We start from the raw sequence: 20,955 nt of genomic DNA on the forward strand, positions 1-20,955 counted from the left end.
GCCCGCCGCCGCTGTCTTACTCTCCCGAGCCCAAGCGGCCCAAGGGGAGGGTTCTACGGTCGCCGCCGCAGGGTCCTGGAAGGGGTGTAGTGACGCCGTTTCCACTTTAGGGGGTCGCTGCCCAAATGTTTATCCCGTTTTGCGGAAAAAAGAGTCGAACCTTCAATTACTGCTCGCCTGAAGGAAGAGTAGCAGCGGGGGTAGAATTAATTTTAACGTCGCGTTCGTAGGTGAGGGTGTTGTACAGCTGTCAGGACGCGGTGCGCTGAGGGGGAAGGCGAGGAGAGGGCGGGGCCTCGGCCGAGCCGGAGGGAGGGGGAGGGGGGAGGGGAGCGGGGAGCGAGCGAGGGAGGGGGAGGGGGGGCAGCCAAGATGGCGGCGGTGGCGGAGGAGGAGGCGGTGTTGCTGCCGCTCCGGCTCCGGAGGATGAGGTGAGGGGCGAGCGGCGAGCGGGCCCTGCCTTTGCCCGGTGGAGCTGGGGACTGGAGGGAGGGCCGGGGGCCGGAGGGGGGCCGGGAGGGGAAAGGAGGTGGTGGTGGCTCTTGACAGGTCGTGAGGAGAAGGAGGGAGGCTAAACGGGACCCCCCCCTTTCCCCTCAACCCTTCTACTCGGAAGCAGAACTGCCTTGCTTTTCCTTGCCCGAGGCTTAGCTTTTCCCACCTGCCTTTTCCCGCCTCGGACTACAACTCCCATCATCCTCCGGGCCCTGCCCGGTAGCGAGGGGGGGAGGGGAAGCGGGGAAGGGAAGAAATCCCGTTTCTCTCGCCCCTTCCTCCTCCTCACACGCATCCTCTATTGTTATTATTGTTACCTTCACCTGGCCTTCCAGGAGCCCACGCCTACAACGCCCATCATCCCCCGGGCCCCGTGTGGTAGTGATTGGAAGGAAGCGGCCCCCCAAGCCACATTAATTATTGTTAATTATTCTTATTATCCAAGTATAGCTCTCCTCTTTGCTTTCCAGGAGTGTTGGCCAACAACTCCCATCATCCCCCCAACACTTGCTGGGAGGGGCATGAGTAGAGTGGGAGGAGTGAGGGAGGCAGAAAATCACCCCCATGCTGTTTACTCACCACCTGACGTACCTCAGCTCCCTGAATCCCAGGCTCGCTTCCTTCCTGGCCCTCCACAGTTTTTGTGGGACTACAACACCCATCTCTATCTGGGTCTGTGTCCCGGGTGTGTGTGTGTGGGGCGGAAAGGCCGGCTAGCTTCCATTGGGGGCCTCAGCCCTTTGCCCAACCTGGGGGGGGGACAGGATTGGACCTGGGAGGAATGGCAGGTGTCAACACCTGGAGGCTGCCGGCTTGGCTCAGAGACGGGCTGGATTTGTTTGAATTTGGGGTGGAGGAAAAAAAAATTGCCTTTGAGGAGAAAGAGAGGCTGAACCCTGAGCATGTTTACTCGGAAGTCTTGTTAATTGTTCTTATTATCCAAGTCTAGCTCTCCTCTTTGCTTTCCAGGAGTGTTGGCCAACAACTCCCATCATCCCCCCTTCTTGCCTGCCAAGGCTCTCGATGTCCAGCAAATAAGCATTTTTCCCTTGACAGGTCGCTCACTCTTCCCTGCCGAAGTTGTCCCCCTTCAGATCAATAGGGCTTTTGTTTAGGATACACGTTAAGTCTGTGATTCCAATGCACGCTCTCACTTCCTCGTGGAAGATGATGTGGGGAAGTAAACTTCCCACTAAACTTATGCAGGGTGCTGCTAGAACCCCCATTGTTCTCAGGGGTGTTTAGCTACTAAATTGGGTCAAAATTGCAGCCTTACTTCTTGCGCTTCCCATTGGTAACTCATTTTATTACATTAATATCCGTACTATTTTTGTTAGTGCGCATCTCAGGTTTCCAACAAAGTTTGTTTGGGAGTAACATCGTACCATTATGGGCACTTATTTATTCCGCTGGGGGAGAGGGTGGCGAGACAGCCATGAAGAGGGGGGGGAAGAGAGACGGAAATAGATTAGGTTTTGTTGTGGAATCGAGGTGGTGGGTGTGAGAGGAGACTGTTTAGGAAAGAAGAGGGTGATGATCACACTTGAGAGAGGAGCAGAGAGGCTGATTATGGGGAGGGTGAAGGAGGGGCAGCTCTGTTTTTGCATATTTTTATGCAAAAATTTATTTCTTTTTGCATATTTTTATGCAAAAATTTATTTCAATTTATTGGTAGCTGGTCTTTCTCTCCTTAAGGAGTTCAGGAAACTGCCACCCCTCCTTTCTCCTCTCTTTTTCCCCTATTAATCCAGGGACATTAGACTTCTCCTCCCTGCATGTCCTGGAGAACAACAGCCCTGCCAAGATACTGTGTTTCCCCGAAAATAAGACAGAGTCTTATATTAATCTTTGCTCCAAAAAACGCATTAGGGATGTTTTTTCATGTACAACCATCTACATTTATTCAAAGACAGTCATGTCATCCTCTTCTGATTGCTGCACCATGGTGGAGGGCGGGGTTTCACTTAACCAGGGCTTAATTTTGGGGTAGGGATTATATGACAGGCATCCTGAAAAATCATACTAGGGCTTATTTTCAGGTTAGGTCTTATTTTGGGGGAAACAGGGTAGGTCCAGCTGAAAGAGGGTGACAGGTCTCCCCGTTAACCCCAGGCAAGCTTTGTGGCTCTAACCTTGGGTCCCCAGATGTTCTTGGACTAAAACTCCCAGACGCCTTCACTACTAGCAGGGCTGGTCAGGGTTTCTGGGAGTTGTAGTCCAAGAACACCTGGGGATCTGAAGTTGGGAAGTAGTGCTCTAACCGCTGTTGACACCTGCCTGGTGAAGATTAAGAAGGTGGAGGAGGAAAGCCACTACATAGATGGGTTGGAGACCAGCGTATGATTCCTCCTCCCCCATGTATGATGCCCATCAAGGAATGTAGATTGGAGCAGTATAGCCCACATTAGGAAGATAAGTCAATGTGTGGTTACCTCTTGAGATCCAGGCTCTTGATCCCTCTGGCTGTGAGAGTCTTGAGGTGGCTTTGGGACAGTCTGTCTCTCTGCCCTTGGTCTACCTGAAAGGGCTCTTAGGTGTGTAAAGTGGGGCGGGCAGAGAAGGCAAGACGGAGGCTGAGATGGGGCTTGATCAGGCCTAGGGAAGGTAGGTGGAACCATGGAAAAGAGGTGGGAAACGACCCACAGGAGAGAGGTAGCAGGAGGCAGAAGGGGGCCCAGAGTGGCGGGTCGGCGGAGTAGGGGGCAGAACGGCAGTGGGGCTGAGTGTACGTTTTGGGGAAAGGAGGTGCTGGACGGCAGGGGAAGGCTTTATGGAGGAGAGGGCCTGAGATAACATGGAGGCTGAGACGGAGAGAAGGAAGGGTAGGGTGAGTGATTCTCGACCTTTTATACATCATACCACACCCATCACTCTGTCTGTCAAAAGGTCCTGAATCCCACCAGGACAGCAATTAAAAGACTGCCCCCCCCCCGGCTGCCACAAGAAGGACTTTAAGCTGTTTGAAAGTGTCCTATATTAGGTTTATAATGGACATGATATTTTCAGGACGAAGGCTTACGTTCAGCGGCAACTGAGACTAGAACTCTGGAATCCTTGAGGTTTATGTAGGTGTGGATTTGCTGCTCAGCCGCCAATTCAGCGGGTCTCCTTCGGATAGGATGAATAACTGAATTTAGGTCATAAAAATCATCAGGGAGCGCTAAGGTGAGCAGTTTTACTGTTAGGACCATGGGGGGGGGCGGAAGCCCTTTTCTCACGGCTGATGTTGGTAAGCACAGTGCTCATGGGTTGTCAACTTACCAATAATGTTGCTGCTCCTGTGACGATGTAGGTCCTTACCTTTGTGCACCTCAAGGAGGTGAGAAAGGGCCAGAGGAAAAAAGAGCAATGTTACCTGTTTATGTCTTGAGGAGCACAATAATATTTTCCCCCTTTTCTGTAGGAGAATATATCCCAAGCGTTGGCCCTGTAGGTCTTTTGGCCTACATATCCCATCCACCCCATTTGATATGGCCACTGGCAAGGGACGGTGGGAGTTAGACTCCAGATCATCCCTCAGGCTGAAGGTTCCCGGCCTTATTCTAGGCTGATAGGACTAGAAAAAAGTAATTTATTATTAATTTAATTCATTTATTTATTTAAATTATTTTTACCCCACTTTTCTCCTTAAGAAGGACCCAAAACAGCCGGAATCATTAAAAAAAAAGAGACAATATTGAAAGCTAGCATACAAAGGCTAAAAATGATCAAACGAATACTACAGAAAAAAATGATAAGCAAGAGCAACACCAGATGCTGGAGGAGGAGTGTAATTCCCCTGCTTCCTTGCCATCCGCTGTCTGAGCTACTGTTGATGGGAGTTGTAGTCCAGCCAAAAGAAGAAGGAGGAAGAAATCTTGGGGGCTAAAAGTGGCCCGCTCCGTCTATGAAAGGGACGTTGGATACTCCGGAGCGCAGGTTTTCCCTCACTGTGCTGGCTGGAATTTCTGGGAGTTGAAGTCCAGAAACATCCGGGTCACCCATGGGTGTAGCGCCTTGAAACCCATTTTTTCTTCAAGCGAGTGTGTGTGTGTGTGTGTGTGGGGAGGGAAGTAGATGGGAGATGGGGCCTTCCTAAGGAGTGGCTTGGTGGTGTCTCAGCAGGTGAGGGTCTCCTGGAGGGAAGTCTCTACATAACGGCCCACCCCCACCAAAAGTGTCAGGCTGCCACCTGCGCCAGGAGGGTTATTTCGCCTCTAGACACACCTGTTCCTTGACCCGTCGGACTGCCGTGTCGATCCTCCTGGCAGCAGAATGGGCCCCGTAGTCCAGTTTATCAGGAGAAAGTCAGGCGGGCTGAGCGCTTGGCTTGTGAACATGCGAGAGTTTACATCAGGCGGAGCAAAGTTTGGTGGGGATCCGGTTTAGGCAAGGAGAGGGGGAAGTCCCAAGGCGCCCGGCCACCGCCTTCCTGTGGGCACGTGTTCCTGGGTCTCTGTCTTGAAGCCGGAGGCCAGTGGAAAGATACGCCTTTTTCTTTTCTCTGATAGAAAAAAAAGGGCTTAATTTTCTTTCCCTCCCCCTTGAATTTACTTCCGAGGTTCTGTGGGAGAGCTATTGCACTCCCCCCGTTCCTGCACTCCTCAGGTTGCCACTTCCTACTCTGAGGGTGTGTGATGCTGGTGGATCCTCGCCTGTGTCGGTGACTTTGCTCAGCGTGTAAAACTCCTGCCGGTTTGGCTCACTGACCCTTCTTCCCCTCCCCACCCCCCCCTACCCTGCAGGAAAGAAACCTCGCTCTGCCTGCAGTGAGGATCCTCCTCTGCCACTTGTTGGTCTGGATTGATGTTGCGTAGACAGCATGTGTGTATGGGTGTGCTTCTCAGTGCGTCATTCCCTCCGAAGGTCAGAGCCACTGCCTGGAGTTGTCCTGGAGCACCTTCTCTCCCTCTCCTTCCCTCCCCTTTGGTCTGAGACGCTCGCGGAACCTCTGACGGCTCGCCGATCATCATTTATCACTTGGCTGCCTGAGAGCGCCCATGATGATGATGCATTGATTAACTCCAGGGGAAATGGCGCTCACCCTGGGGGGGAAGAGGCTGCCGTCAACCAGGAAACCTTCGGTTCCAATCCCGCGGCGGCTGGGGAGAAAACATAAGCTTGGCGATATGTCATCTGCTTGTGGATGCCGGTTCCCTCTCGGAGATTTGCAGCGAGAAGGTGAAGCCTTCTGGGAGTTGTAGTCCAAGAACCCCTGTGTGACCCAAGGTTGGGAGCCACCGTTGTAACTGCTGTAATCCCCAAACAGTGGCAGATTTAAAGTTTGGCTTTTTGATTCTGAGTCGGGCCGTCCCGCTGGCCCTTGAGTTCAACCCACCTCCCACAGGGTGACTTGGTTGGCAAAGGAAATGAGTAATCCGTTGTTTGCTGGTTAGGGTTTAAAAGGGAGCAGGTCAGAAGTAACCCTGCAAGTGGAGTTCCTCTCGGAGGTCAGGATGACACCCAATGTATTTATTTACTAGCCATTAGCCTTATTTGCACCGCACACGGGGCGAGGGCCGCAGGGCCCTCTTGCTGACTGTTTTCCCCCTTGTGAGGTCGGTCTGGTGGAGAGGAAGAGAGTGAGAGAGACCGAGACCAGATCCAGGGTCACCTGGTGAGTTTCAAGTCACAGGGAGGGCTTGGATCTGGATTTTCTCCGGCTTTACCAGCAGCCACTGGTGGGGAATGATGGGAACCGTAAGTCTAAAACCAAGGGTCCGCCCGCATGAGTGGTTGGTCAGTAAATACAGTGCCACGGGGGCCGGTGGCGGTGAGGTGCCGGAACGGCGCGCGTTCAGTGACACAGGATTTGTGTAGGTAGGGCAGACGTGGATTTGTGGGCGAAGCGAAGAGGGTCTTGCAGGCCGGTGGCCTTTTTGCCTACTTGTCAAACAAGGCTGGGGTTCGCGCTGCGTTTGAGAAGCTCCAGGGTGTAGCCTTGAGGCCCCTTGGAAGTGGGTGGCAAGAGAGGAAAGTTATCCCGATGTGTGGAGAGATTTAGGGAGCCAGTTCCTTCCGCCTTTGCTTGGTGAAGGACCCGCCGGCCCCCCTAAACCCGCTTGATTGTGTCTGATTTGGGAAGCTGAACAGGCTGGTGCTTGGTTCATCCGGAACGAGAGTTTCTCCCTGCCTGTCAGAGTTGGGAATGCCGGCCGAAATGGAGGAGCAAAGGTCTGCTTCGGCGTAAGAAAGCTTCCTGGGTCTCCAAACTAACTAGCTTAATCACCAGGAGACAGGAAAGAGATGGACTTCCAGGTAGAAGCAGAGAAGGCCGGCCATTGGGTTTTGAAACCTTGCCCGATCGTAGAGCCGGCCCCGTGTCAGCCTTGTGGTGTAGTCAGAAATGGCAAAAGGATAGCTAGAAGGACGGATCACCTTCCTGCTGATGTTGTTGGACTCCAGATCCCAGCATCCCCCACCTTTATCTACCCCGGCAAGGCCCGATGGGGTTTTCAGTCCAGCCGTCTTCCAAGAACTGGGCCTTCTTGGCCCGTTTTCCTGCGCAGTTTATCCTGCAAGGCTAGCCCCTTTGCACTCACGATTCCTTGAAAGATGTTCATTTGGGAGTCCCCGCTGCTTGAATCGCCTGCCTGACATGGGCTGGCTAGAGAGGATTCTGGGACGTGTAGTCCAAAGAGCAATTCCCCAGCTCTGTTTTCTCCTGACTGCTTTATCAAGTGACTCCTTTGCAGATGGGACCAAAGCGCCCCTCCCCTCTTTCCCCAGTTTTGTGGGGGGGTTGCTTTCCAGATGGTCTCCCTTTGCTCCGACGGCCTGCTTTTGGCCTGCCGTTTCTCCTGGGGAGTGTTAAATGGCGATGCAGCGCTAGCTGTTATATAAATGCTGTATGCATGTAAGGTAGGAAAAGGTCGTAGCCAGTGGAACAGCCTCTGGCTGCAGATTCACTCCGATAATCAGTGTAGGGAAAACCCTTTGTCTGGAATGGTGGAGAGTTGAGGCCCGTCAGGAAGCCCAGATAACACCGAACGAAATGAATATTCAGGGCCTAGCTTAGTATATAAGGTGACTCTGTAGGGCAGGCGCCAACATCAGCTGTTCAGGGACTGGGTCACTGGGGGGGAGCATAGAAAGGGACCCCCCCCCCAGCTGCCAGAGAGCTGGCCAGATAGACCTAAAATCATAATCCCTGTCCTGTGCTATCAAGTTGATCCTGATTTATGGCGCCTTTTTTCAGGGTTTTCCAGGGAGAGAGGACTCAGAAGTGGTTGACCCTTCCCTTCTTCCGGGGTTGCCCTGAGGCTACTGTGCAGCTGGCTGCCCAAGGCTACCCAGGCTGGCTCTTCTCCCGGAAGGCCCAGTGGGGGAAATAGAACTCCCAACCTCTGGCTCTCCAGCCAGAGACTTAAACCAACGAGCCATCCATCCATCCGGCTTATGATCCTAGTAGGTTATAGAAATGGAACGAGGCCTGGGGAGATAGACAGGATCAAGGTATGCAGCGACTTAAGGAATAAATCCTCTGGCCGTAAAATAAAAGAAGAATTATAATAATTTAAAAAGGAGCCTAGCCAGTGAATCTTAAACCCCGGCTCAGCCGAGGAAGGCCTCATGGGCTTTCTCCCTTCCTTTGGAAAGATCCGGATCGGACAGTTTTGCAAGGTGATGGAACCAGGCTGGCCAAAGCTATGGGCAGAAGCACTCCTCAGAGAGGGGCCTGGGCCTGCGCTGCAACATTTTGTTACAGAGTAATCTGCACCTTTCCCCCTCTGGACTGGCGATATTCTTCTGCGCCGAGCGCGCCGTTCTCACCGAGGTGCTTCCCAGTTCATGGCCGGCTGGGCCAAACTGGCTCGGCTCCCCTCCCCGAAACCACTGAGTCACATTTCTCCTTGTCTGGACTCCTTCTGTGCAGTCCCCCTCCGGTTCCAGATGCATCTCCTGATGAGATCAGGCGCGGGGAGGGCGAGAGGGCGCCTGACTGGGGCTGATTCTGCTTGCGAGTTATCCTGAAGTGACACAGGTCTGTGGCGTTCCTTCACCGGGGGGGGGGGGGAAGGAGCAGGACCCGTCATCTCTCGAGCATCCAGTTGCTGGAGCAAAAGGGGTCAGGCTTTCTCATATATATATATATTTAAAGTTGTGAAGCTGTAGAAGAACTCCAGTGGGCCTTTTTTTCTGTACAAAGCCTTCTTGACCATATTTTTTTTGGTATATTTTTATTATGGTTTATTAAAAAAAAACCCACAGAGCACCATTGAAATGGGAACTTTTAAAGCACACATTTTCTCTCTCTTTAAAAAAAAAAAAAGATACTGCTTCTAGAGGTTGGGAATGTATCAAGCCACAGCCTGGAAATCTTAGATTTTTGAACTAGGACTCCCAGGAGTCATAATTCCCAGCCAGCCACGTATTCCTTTTCTGCAGCTTAGCCTCAGCGTTTTTTGCATTGTGGACATTTCCAGTTTAATCTCCGGCTTAAAAGCGCAAGCGACAAACCCATCAGAATTGCCGTTCAGTCGTACAGTAGCTTAGATCGGGTTGATTCTGTATAGGACTACTTCTAAGATTCATGTTAAATCAGACTTTTCATTGGATCCCTGAGGACTAGAAACTTAGTAGGACGAGCCAATTTGCTTTGTGAGCTGCAAGTCTCAGGTTGTGATGCCAGCATCTTCAGTGAAGAGAAATGGATAGGGAACGATGGGAAAGACTAGAGGCGTGTAGATTTGTGGTTGTTGAACGACAGGTTGTTGCCCTGCCTGGGGCATTCTGGGAGTTGTAGTCCAAAACCACACATCCGCACCCTCTAGAACCAGACCCCTTTCTGCTTTTCAAACCGCAGAGACCTGCGGGTGATCTTGGAGCAGATGATACTGGTCTGGGACAGGCTGATTCTGTCTATCTTGTTTCAACAGCTGCAGTTTTTATACTGTTATATGTTTACTTGGTGTTTTTTTTAAAAAACTTGAACAAGTTACTGTCTTTTTAACTTTATTGTGTTTGAATTCTCACACACGAAGGCAAATGAGAGAACGGCAATCACGTGGGTCGGTTGATTAATTAACTAATCGTTTCTGGGCCAAGGAACCTCAAGGCTGCCGTCCTTCCTGCATGGTTTCTGCAGGAAGGCTTCCGAGGCCCTGATTCATGGCTCGTTACGGTTTATTAATTATATTTCTGTTGCGCCTTCTGCTTCTTGTTTGATCTCGCAGCAGCCTTGTGATACAGTCCAGGGTGCGAGAGAGGCCAGCCTGAGGTCACCCAGAAAGCTGTGCGCCTGATGGAAGGGGCGGTGGGGAGGGATCCTGATACCGGGTCTCCTAGGGCCCGATCCAGCGCTCTAACCCATGCACTTCACTGCAGCTGCTGTAGCCTCCCCAGAGCAAAAAAAACCACAATCCTTTAGGGGGCAGGTTTTCCTGGCCCCCCCCCCCCTTGCAAAGGGCCTGGCGAATGGGTGATGAGTTGCAAACAGCTGTGAATTTGGGGAGGGGTCTCCCGGCCTTCGTTCGAGACCTCCCTTGCCCCACGTAAGCGGGGCTATTTTTGAAATCGGGAGGATTATCGGGACAGCTTGAGCGCAGGGCCCCGGATTCTTTGCAAGGTTGTCTGGAAGGGCTGCAGTCTCCGGGTGAGCGGAGTTTGCCGAGAGGGGAAAGGAGAGGAAGCTGCCGAAACCTCAAAGCAGGGGGAGGCAAAAGCAGCATTTTGCCTTCCTGTCTCTGCAACGTGTGTTTTGGGCATGGCTTATTGCCTGTGTCACTGCCTGTGCAGAAAGGACGGCGCTCGTTCTGGGTTTTTTAGACCACAACTCCCATCATCCCCGAGCCAGCCGGGTCTTAGGGATAGAAAGCTCCTCTTTAGCTCTTTAAGGAGTCGGGCGGGCTTCGGAAACAAACAGGTCAAGGAGGAGCTTGTTGTGAAATCAAGACCTGGGCTAGGCGCGCACGGAGAAGTTAATTTTGGGGGAACAGTAGTTCCCATAATCCTTCACCCTGTACGGCTGCTACCCTTTCCTGCCTGGAGGATTCTGGGGGGGGGGGGGAGGAGGTCCAAAACAGGACCTCTTCTGAGCTTCGGGCTGTGATACCTTAGGCTGGGGAAGGCAGCTTGTGGCCTTCTGAATCATTTTGAAATACTGCGCCCATCAGCCGAGGAGGAAGGATGATGGGAGTTTAACTCCCGTGCTGGGACACCATGAGAAGCCTCTCGGTCTTCCTCGTCTCAAGCAGGAGTTTATCTCTGTCTCGTTCATGCTAATTGGGGCTTCCTAGAGCAATTCGGACAAGGATGGGAGGCTAGACCCCTTTACGGGAGAAGTAATTGAGGGTGACAGGCATCGAACGAAGGAAGGGATGCTGTTAGTTAGAGGGTCCTCGACCTTCCCCAAGGGTTACCGCAATCCTTCTTCCACTTTCATATCTTTGCCTCCATAATGGCTAAAAAAAAGTGGGTTTTTATATATTTTTCCAACATTGTTTATTCATCACCTCCAGGCAGCAAAATGTAGCTATCTACTTATCCTTGCCACTTTATCCCCCTTACAACCCTGCGAGGTTGTTCTGATTGTGTGTGTGTGTGTGTGTGTGTGAGAGAGAGAGAGAGAGAAAGTGGCCCAAGGTCACCCAGTGAGTTTAATGATCAAGGGAGGGTGAGAAGCGGGACCGCCAAATCTCAGGCCTGCAGCCGAACCTCTACACCCCCCCCCCCAGTCTCTCTTAAATCCAGCGTGCCAGCCTTCCCCCAACCTGGTGCCCTCCCAGTATCTTGGACTGCAAGGCCCAGAATCCCCTGAACCACATGGGAGTTATAGTCCAACTCAGGAGGGGGCCTGTTTTGGGAACGCTTCCATACCCTTGAAGGGAAATGGTAGGGGAAAAAAAGAGCCAGTTTTCAGAAGAACCGACTGACTGTTCTTTCTGGTGGGAAAGGTGGGCAGATCCGGGTTTGAATCATCTGCCTTTAGGGTCCTTGGAGGGTGCCAAAATGCCGCTTAAAAAAAAAAAAGCAGCAGCAGATGGTGAGGCAAGGCATGGTTGTGTTTAATTCGCTCTTTGTTTAGTAAGCAAAGGTGTCCTGTACCACCTGGCCCATTTTCCCCTATCGTGTCCTATTCACTCTTGCTGTTCGAAAGCCTGTGACACCTTTGAGGTGCATAAGCGAGAGGAGCCGAGTGTGTGTGTGTGTGTGTGGGGGGAGAAGGTGTTCCTTTTGCCAGCGCTCACACACAAAAACGTCCGTCCATCTCTCTCCGCCCTAGGTTTTCCCAGAGTGGGGGAGCCCCCCGGCAGAGGATCGAGACGGGGGGGGCAGGCTTCGGAAAGAAGGTGGCCAGTTCCTGGATGAATGATTGGGCCGGTTGCCAGGATGAGAGCACTGATGACAACCCGGGGGGGGGGATATGTGTGTGTGTGTGTGTGTTTGCATCAATGCGTAGGCATGAGTTTGGAGGTGGGGCCGGAAGCGTGCTCTGGCTTGCTGGGGACCAGCTGATGCTCTTCGTAAGCCTGGGTGGCCAGGTCTCCCGCGTGGATCCTGCCCTTGGCAACCCCGGACCGGAGCAGGGGTGGGCCTGCGGTTGTGGCGCTGTGGGTTTTCCCAGCTCCTCCTCCTCTGCCTCAAAAGATGCCCCCTGTGCCATTGCCGAGGGATCCGGGACAGGTATTTGGTTTATAGGGAGCGCCAACCAGACCTTTCTGCTCTCACCCTCCTGTCTCATGAACCAAGCAAAGGGCCGAGGGGGGTGTTTGTAATTCACCCCGCCTAGTAGATCCCCAGTGTGTGGTGTGTATAGAGGATAGAGGGACAGCTTAGGAGTCAGGAGTTCTGGGTTCGAACTCAGCCATGGGAACTCACTGGGGGGGGCCCATGGAACTGGTAAAACCACTCCTTCCATATCTCACTTACCTTGGAAGTCCTCTGAGGATCACCCTAAGTCAGTTCCCGCTTGGCGGCACAGAACCCCCACGCCGTAGAAAACACATCATCCAGTTTCTGTGTTGTTTGTTTTAGGAAGGCTGTGGCTATAAAGGAGCCAAATGGAGGAATTCCTGGTCTTTCCCAAATTTTTCTCTCTGTACACGCCGTGTGTGCGTTTTTCTCCTGAAAAGAGAACAGGCTTTTAGAGCACTTTTTAAAGCTTCCTTTGCTCGGAATGCAACCACGTGGAAATGAACAGTGTTTTTGGGGGTGGGTGGGTGGGCTTGTTGGTTCCCCCCCATGGAGTCCACTTTGGAAACCCCCAACGCTCATTCTTGTCCACCGGCCTCAGGCGACGCTGCTGGCGGGTCCAATGTTGTGTAACCTTTGAGGTTTGTCGGCCCCTCTCCTGTTTTCCCTGACTGTTTCCTGGTTTCCCCCTTCTGTGATCCTGGTTTTATTATTTTTTTTCCAATGAAAAGGGTCAGGCAGGAGGAGGGGGGCTTCTACACTTAAAAAAAATAAAGAGTTAAGGAGGAAAAACACTGCCAAGAACCTGGGAAGCTGCTGCTGGCCAGAGTCGGCCGTGCTGGGGTGGAGGCGCTGGCATTCTATGACCCCTTCCCACCCCAAACCAGCCACATAGGTTGAGAAAAACCCCAGAGCTGAGCGGTGGAGGCTTTTATAAGGCCTCGGTTCAGACCCAAGCATTTCCATTTCACCCGTGGCGGGGAAAGACGTGGGCTGTCGTGAAGAGGCAGCGCTGCCTCCGATGGACCAGATGCCATCCTCATCTCTGTGGGGGGGGCGTTGTCTCCAAGTTGCCCTGCAGATGCTGAAACGGCAGATAATAGTGAACACTTTACATAGCATGGTAAAATATATATATCCAGAAATACAGTACGTACTGTATATACAACGGCAAGCATACATAGCCTGGCCTCTCGCTCCCTCTACTGGCCTGCTCTGGTAAATATATTATAAAAATATGTATTCCTAATTTTTTTTTATATTTTAATAAAAAACGTTAATCTATCAGGAAAAGCTGTACCAGGGTGGACCGTGACACAACGACATCCTGTCTCTCCATGGCTTCCTCTCACCTGCTTTATTTTGTTCCTCCTTCAGGTGTTTTCTTGGAAGCCAGGTCATCCGCCCCTCGTGATCTCCCGCTTTGCAAAGACGAAACCACCACCACCTCCTCCTCCTCCTCCTCCTCCTTCGAGAATGTCCAGCTCGGGTTACCCGCCGAACCAGGGCGCCTTCAGCACGGAGCAGAGCCGGTACCCAACGCACTCGGTCCAGTACACGTTTCCCGGGGGCCGACACCAGCAGGCAAGTGGGACGTCTCCGTGCAGATTTCGAAAGGGGTCGTTCAAATCATAGGCTTCTGTATGAGGTCCGGGGTTTTCCCTAGGCCATTGCAATTTTTTTAAAAAAACCCAATAAGCAAGAGCCCCAGATTTCATGCATTGCTTGGTTTGACTTAGAAAAAATATTTTGAGTCTCCTCTTCCCGGCATCTCCAGTGGTTGTGGGATGATGGGATTTGTACCCCAGAAAAAAACAGCATTTTCTCAGCCCTGCTGCCAGCAAAGCTGTGACCAGAGTTGACTCTATTTTAGATTTTTATTTCTGTGTGCCAGCTGATGCAAAAGTTAGTATGGTATTTATTTGATCCCTTTTAGTAGTTATATATTTGCTGTTTTTTGTGGGGTAAACACATTTCAGATAGATAGATAGGTAGATTAGATTGATAGAGTGATAGATTGATTTTACAAAGTTGCAACATTTGGAGGGAAAGAAAGGTAAAAGAAAGGAAAACGAGGGCCATTTTCCCATTTTATTTTAATGTTTTTGTGTGTTTGTGTACATTAAAGGTCATGTCTGCTCGAGAGGCGCCCGGCCAAGACCTTATCACCGACACCATGGTTTCTTGGAATATTTTTGAAAATATTTGACTGTGTTCAAAGAGTAGGTGGCCCACAGTTAATATTTCACCAGCTTATTGGCCGGCCAGCCTTCAGTCGAGCGGGTGGGTTGGACAGGCAGAAGCTGGCCTTTCCTAACTTTTGTAAGACAACGAAAACCAGACAGTAAATGGCCCGGTGGGTTGGAGGAAAGGGAGGGGCAGAAGGATGAGACTCGTCCGTCCACTCACTGGGAAAAAAACGTAGATTAAGTACCAGGAGCAGATTGACGTTCCCACCAAAGGATTGTCCTGGTTTCCTCCACCAGCTTTCCTCCACCAAGCTCAAGGGGCACGCGGAGCCTTCTTTCTCCGCCCTCCATCCCATAGGGTAGACCAAGCCGAGAGAGATTAGGAACGGCCCAGAGGTCACCTGTCCGTTGCTCAGTTCTGGATAGACTTGGTCCTGGACCAAGGACACCCCCCCCCCCAATCATATGGGCTCTGATGGATTGTTTTTCCTTGGAAGCTTTTGGCTTCCATTTATTCCGGTAAGAGATCTCTGTTAGGAACCCAGTGGTAAAATCGTACTCCTCAAGTCCCTGGTATAAAGTATGGCCTTCTAGGACACGGAAGAGTAACTTAGGCCTGAGTTCAAACCTCTGCTCAGCCAGGGTAATTCATTGTGGGGTGGAACTAGGATGGCCGTTCCTTAACGATCCCATTTACCTCTGAAGCCCTATTAGGGTTGCTATAAATCTGTTCCGACATCATTATCCTCCGAAGTACGAGTCCCAGAATATTTCAGTTCGCACGGTGAGTGTAGATCCAGGAGGAAATAACTGTCCCGTGACGTTCAAGACACTAGAAGCCCTTTCCGTCTCTTTATAAAGAAACCGGGTGAACCTTTGGCCTCTCCGGTTGCACTCTTACTCCCATGGTCTGTTAAAGTCGCCTCGCTGAGCCAGGATGATGGGCGTTGTAGGTCAAAGCTCATGCTATAGACCAGCCCCCTCCACATACCGTGGTGGATTCCTTGCATGTTGGACTACACCTCCCATCTGCCCTGGGCAGCGTGGTCAGCAGCCTCGAGCAGATGGGAGTTGAGGGTCTGAAAAATCTAATCGGATCGATCCGGAAGCTTCATCCAAGTTGAGTCGGTTCTTTTTTTTTTCATTTCAATTCCCTTGATTTTTTTCCCCCCGGATCAGGAATTTGCAGTTCCCGATTTCCGCACGTCCCATTTGGAAGTCAGCCAGGCCACGCAGCTCCTCCAGCAGCAACAGCAGCAGCAGCAGCAGCTCCGACGGCGCCCCTCTCTTCTCTCCGAATTTCATCCCGGCTCTGATAGGTAATGCTGTGTTTTTTGTGTGTGTTAATTTGCATTTCTTGCTTTTTTTAAAAAAAAATGCCGGAATGTTGTGAAGGTCTCGGATTTCTGGATCTTTCCATGATACAGATGTGTTTGAGTGTAAAGACAGGTGTAAGTCCTCAGATCTAATGTTGATAGAAGGGTCAGGTCTGAAGGCTTCCTCAGAGGTCATCTAGTCCAGCCCCAAGCCAGCCGAGGCATCAGTCCAGCCTTCACTGGAGGGAGGGTGGTTTCAGCCTTTAAAGCCAAGCTGGAAAACAGTGGAGCTGGGTGGGATGGGGTGGGGTGGGGTTCAGTCTCCCATTAGCCCAAGCTGGCAAGTCCAGGGATCAGGGATAATGGGAGCTGTAGTCAAAACAGATGTTATGGTAAAGGTTCCTTCAACCGTTCTTTAAGGGTCTTATTAAACCATCCTCCCCAGATCTGGAATGTCTTCCAGCTAGGTTGGACTACAACTCCCATAATTCCACCGTTCAGAGCTATTCGGAGGGCAGAATTAAGGGGTGGCAGAGCTGAGATCCCCCAGGTTATCTCCCTCCCCCCCCCCCCTTCCTCACTTTCTGTCTTTCTTTTTCTCTCTCAGGCCTCAAGAGAGGAGATCCGGCTATGAATCCCAGTTCCACCCGGGCCCCTCGCAAGGCGACCATGACTCGCTGGACTCCAAGCGCCCACGCCTGGATCAGGTGTCCGAGTCCCACTACCAACGAGTCAGCGCCGCTGCGGTTCTACCCCTGGCTCACCAGCTGCAGGAGGGGATGCGCTCCTCGGATCTGAAGAAGGTATTGTTTGGCACAAGGAGGAGGAGGAGGAGACTGGCTGGCTGGTTGGCTGCCGGGGAGCAGCGCTTGAGTTCCAGCTCCCATCAGCTCCAGGCAGCCGAGCCGAGAGTAAGGGATTGTGGGAGCCATCATCCTCAATGTCCAGATGATTCGTGGGCCCCCTGTAACAGGGGGTCCTTTGTAAGATGGCTGGCTCCTCTTCGGTTTCGGGATGCCTGCCGAGCTGTCGCCCCTGCTTGCTAAATGTCGGAAAGTCCAGGCCAAGGAAGGTTTGGAAACTCTCTGGATAGTTGGAAGTCAGCCCAAGGGTGAGGCAGGATGATGAGCATTGGAGTCCGGTCACATTTGTAAGGGCGCACCTTTCCCAGGTTCAGATCTTCCCTTGCTGGGCTGATCGATCCCCGAGTTCTGCCAAACTAAAGTCCAGGTCAGTGACAGGGTGTCCCCTATGGGTTTTGTTGTGGAACGCCCACGCCCAGCATTCTCCAAGGATTCCCCAGGTGGGATTGTGACCGTTTCAGCCCACAAACCCGAGTGGCCATTTGCTGACGGAGGGACCGTTCCCTCTCTTTTTCTGCTCCCGATTCCCCCTCTTCCCCCCTCCGTCCCTCAATTGCAAGGACCCGGCGTTCGGAGGCAAGCATGAAGGGCCCCCCTCGCCCCTGTCGGGCCAGCCCTGCGGAGAGGACCAGAACTCTTCTCCGTCCAAGCTGTCGAAGGAAGAGCTCATCCAGAGCATGGATCGGGTGGACCGGGAGATCGCCAAGGTCGAGCAGCAGATCCTCAAGCTGAAGAAGAAGCAAGTGAGTCATGCTTCGTTTCATTGAGGTCCCACTTTTTCGCCTGGTGTCGGATCCTCAGCAGTTTCCAGCATGAATTCAAAACAGCCACATTTTTTTAAAAAGCAAAGAATAGGGTCCGTATCCTGTTCTGTTATGAGACGGGGGAAGGAGCGCGTGACCTAAGCGTTTCCCCACCTTGGCTGCCTCCCCTTCGTGTGCCCGGTCTTGTACTCCGGGGGATGTGGGTGGTGTGACCTGATCATTTGGCATGGGGCCGACAGGAGCTGAGCAGCGCTACCACAGTTTCTCTCCTGCTCCGAACAGGGTGTTGGCAAAGACGTTCTCCTGTTCAGGTCCAAGTAAATAAATGGGGAGAAGCCCTGATTGAAATCAGGCGAAAAGCCAGTGCAAAGCAGAACAGGGGAAAAGTGAATGTACGGGACCCACCGTCAAAATATTCTCCCCGAGCAGCCAGCTAGTAGCTGAAGGGCTGTCTAAATGGGAAGGTGTTGGCATTTACAGGCAGAAAAAAAATCAGGCAAGAATAGAGATATAAAATTTCTTAGAATTTCCATTAAAAAAGGGGGGAAAATCTCCCCCCCCCCAGGAAAAATGGACATTTTTGGAAATTTTCCATTTCTAGGGAAGGGAACCCCTGAGCTTTGGTCAGAAGGGAGTTCCACCCTTTGGGTAGCAGCTGCCGAGAGGGCGCTTCTCCCGTGTCCCCGTCAAACCGAGCAGGTGGAGGAATGTGGGCCTTACCACCTCTTCTTTAGTGGCATCCAAGAGTGTTGGGGAATCATCTGGTTCCTGCCCTCCCCAACTTAAAAGAGGGGAAAATGTCCTTGGGTGGCAGTGGCCACTCTGAGCTCTCTTGCCACCCCTCCCCATGGCTTCGCCCATCAGAGCAAACGGGCTGATCCAGGAGGCAGCCTCCTCGCTGGTGACTCATTGCCCGTGGGTGTGCGGGAGAGGGGGAAGGTCTTCCTCATTAGGGATGGCTGAGTTCTCTTCCACCCCCCATGCACACACCTTTTCCTTTTTTTGAATTTCTATCTCCTAGCAACAACTGGAAGAAGAAGCAGCAAAACCGCCCGAGCCCGAGAGGCCCGTCTCCCCTCCGCCGGTGGAACAAAAGCACCGCAGCATCGTCCAGATCATTTACGACGAGAACCGGGTAACGCTTCCGGTGGCTTTGAGGGTCTGTGGGTTTGGCTTTTGAAGCCACGTATTTTAAAGGCCTGTGGCTCTGGTTTGGGTTAGGGCGGACGGATGAGTCTTTGGCAGCCCTCTGTGGCTCAGGCGGATCGGGCGCACGCGTGGGGCCCAATGGCTGCAGCAGCAGCAGCAGCAGGAGAGAAGGATGCTCACCACCACCCTTCCACACACCACCATCTCATTTATGATTTATTTACTTAAATATTTTTATTCCACCTTTCTCCCTAAAAAGAACCCAAGATGGCATACATCATTTTTTAAAAAAAGCAATATTTAAAAGCTAAAAACAGCAGGTATACAAGTATTTAAAAAGGGTTGGACAGGTGTTATATTAAAAATGGTAATAAAATCAGTACTAAAACATTTACAGCAACAGAACACAAAATAATAATCTTAGAACAGCAGAGCTGGAAGGGGTCCCTGTGGATCATCCAGTCCAGCCCCTGCCAAAGAGGCACTGTGGGGGATTCGAACTCCCACCCTCTGGCTCTGAAGGCAGAGGCCTTCACAGGATTAACTATCCCCCCCCCCCTTCAGCAGGGGTCTTCCTCCTGTTTTCCAGCCTCTACTCGCTCTCCAGGCTGGAGTTATTAGGGGCAATTTTAATCACATATTCTCTAGCTACTTGTGTGTTCATTTATTCCCTTGTGTCTGTTTGGCCTCTTTCTCCTCTTCCCTCCCTCCCTTCCTTCCTCCCTTTTTCTCTTCCTTCCTTCCTTCCTTCCTTCCTTCCTTCCTTCCTTCCTTCCTTCCTTCCTTCCTTCCTTCCTTCCTTCCTTCCTTCCTTCCTTCCTTAGCAAAAGCTAAAGATCGCCACTACCTTTAGGTGAATTGAGCACTTTGCCTTGTCAAACTCTTAAAAGACTCCTGAGTCGTAGTGCAAATTGTCCTTTTCATATCAATATTACGGCTGGCCGCATTTTGTTTCTGTGTCTCGCGGCTTGACCTACCTCTCTTGGTCCTTGTAAAGGGAAAAGAGGAGGAAAGAAACAGAGGAAAGTACAGAAACCTAACTAAGAAATAGAGTTTCTGGAGAAGCAAATGACGGTGATTCTTTCTGCCCTTTTCAGAAAAAAGCAGAAGAAGCTCACAAGATCTTCGAAGGCCTGGGGCCCAAAGTTGAACTGGTGAGCAACCTTGTGACTCCAGGATGCAAGGGCGGGCCGGACGTCACTAGCTTTTGCTCCTTAAATGGGCCGCGAACTTCCTTCAGAAGGAGAACTGGAGACCTCTGGGTGAAGAATGTTTTGCCAGAGGTGGGGAAGATCGTGGGTCTTGATTTCGCCCAGAGTTTAAAAAGCATGACTTTTTGGGATAACTTCAGTCCCTGGATTCATGGTTTGGTGCTCGCTCGGTGACCATTTGAAAAAAAAAAAGAGTTTGCAGCATTTTCTGGAGCATCAGAGGGGAACTTTTCGGCTGTCCTGATGTGCTTGGACTTCCCAGAAGCCAACGTGACCAGTGGAAGGTCAATGGGAGTTGTAGCGCAGGGTGTCACAATAGAGGAGAAGGCCCCTAGGCTCAAAAGGTTTGCTAGAAGGGCTGGTGGACCCTCATGTTCGGGAGGTGCTTTCCTCTCTCAGTCCTGGGAAACACCCCTGAGTCTCCCATGGTCACGGAGCGGGTTCTCGCTCTTGTGCGATACTGGTGTTGAAGGACAGGGCTGCTCCCAAAGTGGCGGCTCATAGCTGTACCTCTCCGTAACCCCATCCTTTTCACTAGGGCACCGTGGGTCAGAAAGACTCAGGGGTTTCCCTGGCCAGCCTGTTGAATGCCATGATACCTCCTGAAATCATTGTAAAAAAAAAAAAGCTATGTCGTGCTCAGCGTGGTTTGCTTTTGTTTGAGCTTTAGGGTCCCAGTGGATGGGATTTGTAGTCTGGGCCTTTTGAATCAGCGGCTGCTGCGGAAGCCAAGCTGCCGCCAGCACTTTCTCTGCGGAAATGGACAGATGGGTTTTGAGGACGACGTAACCTCAAAATCTCTTTTTCTGTCCTTGCAGCCGCTTTACAACCAGCCGTCAGATACCAAGGTGTACCATGAAAACATCAAAACGTAAGTTCCTTTATTTGTGGAATTAAAATTCCCAGAATTCTACAGCTGGGTTAACTGAGGGATTCTGGGAGTTGTAGTCCAGATTGATTACATAAAAAAAAACCCTTTCCCCATGTCTGGCTTGGATTGAAGGCAGCAGAGTTTTTGGTGGGGTTTTGGGGTTGTTTTATTTTTTTATATTTTTTGCTTTATTAGAGAACGGGCGAATCTGAGCGTGTCAGATCTTGTTTTCAGGCTGCTCCAGGGCACATGCATCCATTCCATTTTAATTGCGGGCGCCCGGACGTTGACCTGGCCACCCCCGGCATAGATCCTCTTTGTAAACTGAATTAAACTAAGCATGGTTTCTCCCCCCCCCCCCCAGTGTGAAAATGCTGTCTCCTCCCAGGCGGTGATGCCAGGAGCAGATGGTTAAGCCTGAACAGTTCCCAGGTGGGCTAGATTTAACCTCTGGTGCCTGCCCGGACCCTCGGTCACATGAGAA

The 20,955-nt window shown here is 51.6% G+C and overlaps 1 protein-coding gene across 6 annotated transcripts in view; it reads left to right on the forward strand.

Moving 5' to 3' along the window:
* Positions 1-92: 92 nt before the first annotated feature.
* Positions 93-20,955, forward strand: part of NCOR1 (nuclear receptor corepressor 1) — a 64,210-nt gene continuing 43,347 nt past the window's right edge. For 4 of the 6 annotated variants that reach the window (XM_078379162.1, XM_072978633.2, XM_078379161.1 and 1 more), the window contains exons 1-8: positions 340-431; positions 13,486-13,692; positions 15,477-15,616; positions 16,221-16,416; positions 17,037-17,219; positions 18,262-18,375; positions 19,487-19,543; positions 20,419-20,471. In XM_078379162.1, the coding sequence (XP_078235288.1) occupies positions 13,585-13,692; positions 15,477-15,616; positions 16,221-16,416; positions 17,037-17,219; positions 18,262-18,375; positions 19,487-19,543; positions 20,419-20,471 (851 nt within the window). In that variant the 5' untranslated portion in view covers positions 340-431; positions 13,486-13,584. Of the gene's footprint in view, positions 231-339; positions 432-13,485; positions 13,693-15,476; positions 15,617-16,220; positions 16,417-17,036; positions 17,220-18,261; positions 18,376-19,486; positions 19,544-20,418; positions 20,472-20,955 lie in introns of those variants that run through there. The other 2 variants (XM_078379160.1, XM_078379163.1) reach the window with 2 other exon arrangements.

Source organism: Pogona vitticeps, chromosome 7, assembly GCF_051106095.1.
Source record: "Pogona vitticeps strain Pit_001003342236 chromosome 7, PviZW2.1, whole genome shotgun sequence".
Taxonomy (NCBI): domain Eukaryota; kingdom Metazoa; phylum Chordata; class Lepidosauria; order Squamata; family Agamidae; genus Pogona; species Pogona vitticeps.